The sequence below is a fragment of the Sipha flava genome, unplaced genomic scaffold (genome assembly GCF_003268045.1).
Source record: "Sipha flava isolate LNK unplaced genomic scaffold, YSA_version1 36_pilon_pilon, whole genome shotgun sequence".
In the NCBI taxonomy this organism is placed as follows: Eukaryota; Metazoa; Arthropoda; class Insecta; order Hemiptera; family Aphididae; genus Sipha; species Sipha flava.
This window is the reverse complement of record NW_020273076.1, coordinates 3,744,599-3,753,035: the sequence shown is the minus strand read 5'-3', so window position 1 is coordinate 3,753,035 and position 8,437 is coordinate 3,744,599. Positions and strand designations below refer to the sequence as shown.

General features: G+C 42.3%; 1 protein-coding gene across 1 annotated transcript in view; it reads right to left on the bottom strand.

Moving 5' to 3' along the window:
• Positions 1 to 2,423: 2,423 nt before the first annotated feature.
• LOC112687885 overlaps positions 2,424 to 8,437 on the bottom strand; it is a 6,919-nt gene continuing 905 nt past the window's right edge. The window contains exons 2-3 of the mRNA XM_025560857.1: positions 7,050 to 8,084; positions 2,424 to 4,328 (exon numbers count right to left, since the gene is read on the bottom strand). Coding sequence (XP_025416642.1) covers positions 3,202 to 4,328; positions 7,050 to 8,073 — 2,151 coding nt within the window. The 5' untranslated portion in view covers positions 8,074 to 8,084 and the 3' untranslated portion in view covers positions 2,424 to 3,201. The remainder of the gene's footprint in view (positions 4,329 to 7,049; positions 8,085 to 8,437) is intronic.

Sequence of the window (8,437 nt, the reverse complement as noted above, 5' to 3'; positions counted from 1 at the left end):
CCACTACCGACCGACCGCGCGCGCTTTTCAAGCCGGATTCAAGAAATCAACGCAGGTATACATATCATCACTACCGGCGCGCGCACCAATACGACCGCCGGTGGCTGCTCTTGCGCTACCGGAACACAACAGTGCACTTTTTCGTTCATAATCACTTTTTCTCGTTCCGTTTTGTCGGTCCTTTCGGCCGTTACACGACGACGAGGAACGCACGTAGGAAAAATAAAAGATGGAAACAGTGTGGTGATCTTGGAAAAAAAAAAACGATAATTTTTTTTTTATTTTTGCTACACGCCGTATTTTTTTTTTTTCCATTCCAGTTTACATTTTTTTTCCAATATAACAAAACAAATGCCAATAAGATTTTCACGATTTTTTTTTTAATTTTTGCTTTTTTTATCTAATATAAGTATGAATAAAATACAAAACATAGACTCTAAAATATCAAATATCGTTTCTTTAAAATATTACATAAATAATAATAATAAAAAAAAAAAAAAATTGATTATGTACTATTTTTTTTTTCGTATTCCATGTGTAAAAACGATAGAGGTACATATTGATTTCCTTAATAAACTCGACCAATATATAAATTAATAATCATAAAAGAAAAGTTGACACTCGTTACAGAGTTAAAAAAAAAAACAAAACTTAAATTATAACAGATAAAAGCAAGTCTAACAACTTTCTAGGCTAATGCCACAGACTGTACATAAAAAAAATATATATTATATGTTTAACTTATGATTCGATAAATATAAATAGGGTAAATGTATGGCTTAGAATTAAGATGAAAATGTTTCTTATTACCTATTATTTATTTTTATTTTACTTTTATTTTTAATATCATTTTCCAATAAAATGTACATGCAGCACTTGGTTAACAATCACGTTCAGCCTTAATTATTAAAAATAATATTATCTAATACAAAATTAGTCTCACTAAATTTTACTTTTTCTCCTTAGTTAATATACTCAATATATATTATATATAATTAAATATGTGCGACCAATTAAGAGTTAGCGTTTAAAAAATATGTCTCTCTCGCGCGCGCGATTAAAATATGAAAAAAGGGAGGGGTTTGTAATATATTTTATGAACGAGGATGGCACTCAAGACTAGAGTTAAAAAAAAAAAACCCAAAAACATTTAAAAAATCTTAGGGACGATTATTTTACGGCAGAAACGTGTTGTTTGGAGAAAAACAAAAAAAAAAAATCTTTGTGGCCTAACTACTAAAACAAAGTCTTAACAAGTTATAAAAAATAGCACTTATCACAATTGTATCGTAGGAGAAAATTTTTTTAAAAAATGTCTATGATTTCTTTATTTTTTCCTTTAACAAAAAACCTAATATTAATGAACACGCCTGTTACTTCCGCTGGTATAATAATTAATCATAAATAATCGCAATAACAATTATTTTAATTCATATATATGTATAATATATGCACACATAGAAGTATATAAATAGATACGTGAACGTACATATATCTATAAATATAAAAAGCTATTTACCATTTATTATTTGTATGTGTTCTTGTTAATAACGTTATGTACAAGTTAGCATTATTATAAATTACTTTTTTTTTTTTAATAATTGTAATAATAATAATAATAATAATAATAATAATAATAATAATAATAATAAAAATAAAAATAATAATAATAATAATGATAATAATGATAATAATAATAATAATAATATTGTAATACGTACATAAAAAATTTTATTTTATTTTACAAGTGCGTTTAAATTAAGTGCCATCTAGTGAACAAAAAAAAAGTTTAAAAAATGAAATAACTATAAAATTAATAATAAAGGAAAAATGCGCAAACACAACTTGGAAATGCAACGAAATCAGGTAAAACGTAACAAAAAAAAAAAAAAAAAAAACTAACGAGTAAAAGTATCTATACGAGAAAAAATAAGTTACCAATACTACCAGTTCTATCTACTAACTGCTTAAGATCTTAATCTATTTTGTACTGTGCATTTAAAATATGTGGGGAGGGTAAAGCATATTCTAGATAACTAAACAATTACTCGTACTTAAACAAATTAAAATTATTTTATCGTCTAAATTCATGGGTAACATTAAAATTATTATACATTTAAAGGTATCTGTTAAAAATGTTTTAAAAAAAACTGTACAATAGGAACATGATAATATTATCTCAAAACTTATTTAACACCTTATATACTTCACGATTTTTTTTTATAATATTTTCAAATGTATTCAGTAGGCAGCCTACACGTTTAAAAATACCAAATATCCTGAAGGGTTTACACGATTATAATCTTATATATTTATAAATACATATATATATATATATATATATATATATATATATATATATATGTAGTAGTTAACAGTTGTACATTTATATTTACAAGAATATTTGACGCGCATAAATTGTATGCGCGGGGGTACGAATTATGTTCCGGGGTCGGGAAATAAAATTTAAGAAAAACTCGATAAAATATGATGAGCTCCGAAAAGGTACGTCGATAATACTACCAAATATTTTAAGTATGTACACACACGCCTTCTTAATAATAATTTTATAAATATATATATATACATGTATATAATATTCTTCCGAAGGTTTTTTTTCTGAACTGTATTTGGTGGTAGAAAAATAATTGTACTTTCTATGATATAGAAAAAAATTAACGAAATGTTAAAAAAAAAATACCGAACCGAAAAAACGTACTCATGGAAAAAATAAACTTAAGCGCAGCAGTACGGACGCGTTAAACTTACATGTTTCTATCTTATGCGTATGTGCACGTCGTGTCGTGCACATACGTAATATGATACACAATTGCATATCGATAATATTATTTAATAAAATTACGTATATATTTATACATATATATATATAAAAAAATATACACACACACAATGTATATGGAGTGATAATAATAATAATAATAAATAGTTATAACATAACGTGTACTTGAGCAACCTTTCATTGAAACGAGAAAAAATAAGAGTTAAATAAATAAAAACGAACGAGCGACAATCGCCCCTCCTCCGGGAGGATGTGTAGCGTGTGTGTTTGTGTGTGTGTAATTTCGGTGATGGGATAGAGGTGGTGAGAGCGCGTGCAGCGGGTCGGGGGTTGTTCGGACCTGGTCAAATCCTACCCCCGCCGACGCCGCAGCAGCGTGCACAACCGCACAAACTTTAACACTAATGCTGCTGCTGTTGCTGTTGGTGTTGCTGTTGTTGTTGTTGTTGTTTAGGGTTGTTCTTACCGTATCGCCGGTGGTAGTGGTCCCGTCGGAGTTCGAACAGCCGTTCCCGGAGCATGCGCTGCTTCTGCTGCATGACGTGCTTCTCGGACAGCAGTCGCCGTTCGTCCAACATCATCAGGTCGCACTCCCGCTTGGCGCCGCGCAGTATGCTCAGCTTGGACGGTATCTTTCGGTTGTCATCCAGGAAGGACACCTGCTCGCTGAGGTTCATGAACAGCATGCTGGTCTCAACACGCCGCGACTTCTCCAGGTCGTTGTGCAGCGCCCGTTTCACCGGGTCCATCAGCTTCGTCTTGTAGCTGTACGTGCCCGTGCCGCCATCGTACTTGGTCCTCTTGCCGGATCCGATGCCAGAGCAGCCGCTCGACGAGTGCAGCTGCTGCTGCTGCTTGGACATCTTGGTTGCCTTCTTCTTTTTCTTCTTCTTCCGACCACCGGCCGTCGTGTGCGATGACGAGCTGCACGACGACGAACCACCGGACGATTTGCTGTGCCCGCGGCTACCACCGTTGGGTGACGACGACGTGTCCAAGCCGATGTTCTTGCCCAGCACCTTGTCCCAGTCCATATCGTCGTTTTCATCATCGTAATCGTCGTACTCGTCGTCGAATATGTCTTCCGGTTCATTCTTCATCAATGACTCAAAGTCCGCGTCCATGTCGTAATCGTCGTCCTCGTCGTCGCCGTCCAACGGTTCCGCTTTGATCTCGGCGCGCAGGATCGCGTGCTCGACTGCACTCAGTTCGTCGACCGGCTCTTCGTCCAGCGGCTCGTCTTTAATGACCATGTCTTTCCAGTTGGTGTCCTTCTTGAACCTGTCTAACAGCGACAGGCCCCCGCCGCCGCACAGTTTCTTCGGGGGTGGCGGCGGCATCGGGTACGCCGCAGCCACTGTAGCCGCGGTCGTTTTGTGCTTCCGCTTCACCGTGTTCTTCCATTTGGTCACCGGTTGGTCGCGTTTCTTCACGATGCCGCGTTTCATTATGTCTGCCATGGTGGCGCCCTTGCGCGGCGTGTCCGGCGTGTCCCAACCATCGTTGACCACATCAATCTCTTCCTCTTCTGCGGAAAGAAAAAATACCCACCACACAAGAACCCCGGTTAGAAAAAAAGTAATACATTCGTTTTGCGCAATAACAACGGAGAGAGGATGATAAAATGAAAAAATAAACACGTAAATTCCAAATAGGGGCTCCCCGCGTGGCGGGAAAACGTAGCGGTAACGTTCAAGGGCGCGGGTCGACGAACTGCACGTACGTTACGCGCACGCTGGCCGGCGGAGAGAGCGCAATCGATCGAACGGGCGGCGACGGTGGCGTGACGTCAGGGTCGTCAGGAGACGCGCGCCGTTGTGGACGACGATTCCCGCCAACGCGCGCGTCCGACTCAATGGCGCGCGGAGGGGACGCCGGGCGTTTTTCGCGCGCGCGGAAAATCTCCCGCCGGGAAAACTGACGTCGCTGCTCTGCCGCCGCGGTACAGTCGTAGCCGTCGCGATGCGCGCGCACGTCCGCCGCGAACGTGGGGCCCCGATTAGGGTTCAAGGGCAAGTCCACGACCGCCAACGGGCCGGGAGGAGTACGACGGCCGCCCGTATATCGATCGTCGTAAAACCGAAATATTTGTCGTGCCCCGCCGCCGCCGTTAGCGCGCGATCACTCTCACTGCACACTTTGAACCGTACACGCACACCGCACCAACCCCTCTTGGACCACGGTTTTACTACGCAATAGTATTTTTAGACGATCGTCGTTATCAGTATACACCACCACGTTAACACGCGTTCCCACCCTGAATCCGTCGGAATGTCGGTAATAATATTATTATTTATATTATTGTCGGCGGAGGAAAAACACAACGATTTCCTGTATCTATTTTTATGAACGCTTTGAAGTTTAATAACATAGATAAAAAATAAAAATAAAAATCGCGATAGCCGTCGACCGCACCGTTTTGAAACCGAAGGAATAAGAATCGTCGTCGTCGTTCTTCGTCACTATTCCCGTTGCGCGCGAGCACGACAGGACGAGGCGGCGGCGGAACCTGAACACTCTTACTTTTTTCTTGTAAATAACTACTTCGCCGCCGCCGCCACGATTACATGACGACGGTCAGCTGAGAGAGAAATGTGAGGTGGTGCTAAACAGCGTTCGCATACATTTTTCGCCTCTCTCATTCAACAATCACATTTTTCCATTTCAAAAACAAGTTACGCGTGATTCGACCTTGAAAACGAAAAATACGAAACGTTTCGCGCATGACCTAATTTATGAAAATGATTCGATTCTTACTTGTAATCGTTCAACATTAATTCCAATCATAAGAGTTTAAATGTAATTTGCATTAAAATTATTAATACTGTTTTCCTTGTTAAATGATAAACGTTCAATAATTAGAATTGTAAGAATCGCGATGGAATTTTAATTAAGATTAATAATAATTCTTTTTTTCTCGTTTTATGAGAGTGATCAATATTGATAATATTAATATATTTAGTATTAATATAGATTAAATAATAATTGGGCATAAATGTTTACCTTAGATAGTTCGTAAATCGTACGATTTTGGTAGGATTATCATTTATAAATATAGATAAAATGTATTTCAGTTCATAAGTATATTTATGGTGTCTATCGGATTTCGTTATACCCGTTTTCAATGCTTGGACATAAACGAGCGATTAGAATATTTAAAATATTGTATGGGAAAAATGTAAACACGAAACAATGTACAATAGATAAATTGTTCGGTCAAAAGTGAAACGCTAATATTATTCGCGCGTACCACCGCCAACGACGATGACGCCGGGTGGGAGAGAATTCGGAGAAATCTGATGGTAATTTATAAAAAAGTAATAAATTATACGTGCGAGAATGAGAAGAAAAAAAATGTTTTTCTTTCATTTCGTTCCAGCTACGGGGAGAGACGAGGACATACCGACGACGGTTGTGTTTTACCGCCAAAAATAGAAATAATGTACGTTTATTGTTGTTATATCTTTATTATTATCACTCCCACACGCGTATACATGTGGAATTTACTACGACGACGTTGATTCACGAAACATAAAAAAAAAAACCCCGCTACATCGTCGTTTACACCCTACACACACACGAGTAATCAGATTTTATCAAAAAAAAAGAAGAAACGCGCATGCCCAGGTCGTCGTCGATCGGTGACGATTTATCAACGTCTCGGGCTATTTCGAGAGGGAAAATACCGAAGAACACGGTCGGGGGGAGAAAGCAATAAGAATGAAACCGAAAAGTGTGGACGACGCGGCGCGACGTGTGGGAAAAAAATGAACCGTTGACCGGGTAACCGCGCGCGTTAGCGATCGGGAATATTTATGTATTACGAATAGTGGACGGGGGAAAAAAAAAAAAAAACCAAAAATATCAGACGAAGCCGGCAGCGGAAGGAGATGGGCCTTGAACTAGGCCAACGTTACCCGCGCATTTCAGACTGCCGGTCGGCCGCGTTTTCCCCTACTCGGTAGCAGTGCGCGCGCCGCCGTTTCATCGCGAGGCAGCAGCTCCGCACCGGCATGTTGCGCAACACTGACGACGGTGCCGGGCGAGAGCCCGCCGAAATCGTCGTAACAATTACGACACGAGACCGAACGCCCGCTCACTATGCGGCCACCGCACACGCATGACGCGCGCGCGATTTCTTTCAATATTTTTGGGGGTGAAAAAATGGCATGCGCAATATCATGTTCCGCGAAGAACGCACCACCAAGAGACGGTGCGGTCGGCAGATGATAAATAAGAAAACACTCACCGGAAGACTGCGATCTGGACGGGGGCGGTGTGACCAATCCCAGCATGTCCACCAAATGGTTGGCGTGATGGTGGTGTTTGATGGGCGACGCGGCCGCCGACGAACTGGCCGAGCAGCTGTTTGATTGTAGATAACTGTGATCGAGTTCCGTGATCTCCAGTATGTCCGCGTTCGGTTTGGCTTTCAGTATGATCGGTTGCAAGTGGTTGTCGCTGGTCCACAAATAGTCGTCTTCGGGTTCGGATTTGATATCGAGCAGTTCGGATTTGATGTGCAGCGGCTCGGACTTGATGGTCACGGAGCCGCCCGCGTTCGTGGTGATGGTCGACGAGACGCCCATCCTGGCGTTCTTTTGCTGCTGCTGCGGCAGAGCCACGGACGGCGGCGGCCCGGCCACGTAACCCGTCACCTCACCGGGCGGCACCATTTGGAACGCTTTTTGCACCTTCTCGCGATTCTCGTCGGTCAGCGCGTACCGGTCCGCGTAGAATATCCACTCGCATATGTCCAGGTAACTGTTGTCGGCCGTGTCGAACTCGCACCCGTCGAACTGACACCAGCTGATGTCCATCGTCGTCTCGGCCGTCTGCGGCGGTTGCTGCTGCTGCTGCTGCGGCGGCGTTTGGTGCGCGGACGGCGACGAGGACGTGGAAGACGGCGTGTACGATCCCGCGGACGATGGTGACCCGCTGCAGCTTCTGCCCGGCGTTGAGTCCGCGGCATGCCTGGCCGTGCACGCGTCGCACGAGTCGCAACCCGCCGCGCCCATGTAGCTGTTCTTTTTGCACAAGTTCGTGGGAGGCCGGCCGCAGCAGCCGTTCGCCGTTCCCACGGTGCTGGCCACCAAACTGCTGAGCAGATTAACGCTGCTGCTGGCGGCCGCAACCACTTCGCGTTCGAACTCGTACAGGTCGCTCTTGCAGACGTCGCTCATCGGCGACGCCGGCAACACGTAGTCCATGGCGATGTCCATGGCCAGGTTGGTCATCTGGTTCAGTATGGATTCCGTGCTCGGGTTCACCATGTTGGCGGCACCCGGCAACGTGATTTTAGTCCGCGTAATCCCAGCGGTCGTTCTCTACGTTCACTCGGCGTGTCGCGAACACACGCACTTATCCTCTCGGTTCCCGAAGGCGGCAATTTTGCCGGGGAAAAAAAAATTACAAACGTTAGGGATCCACCGGTCGAAAATCCAAAACGCGTTGTGAAAAATCTTACAAAAACACACGGCACGTTAGTTACAAAAATTAATATCCATCGACGGGACGGCGCTCGCGAACAACAATGTTACTGATAATAAAAACAATAATAATAATAATGGAAGAACGGCAATGTTTCGCTGATCGGAGACGCACGACGGACGTAATTATATTTAAAAACCGATGATA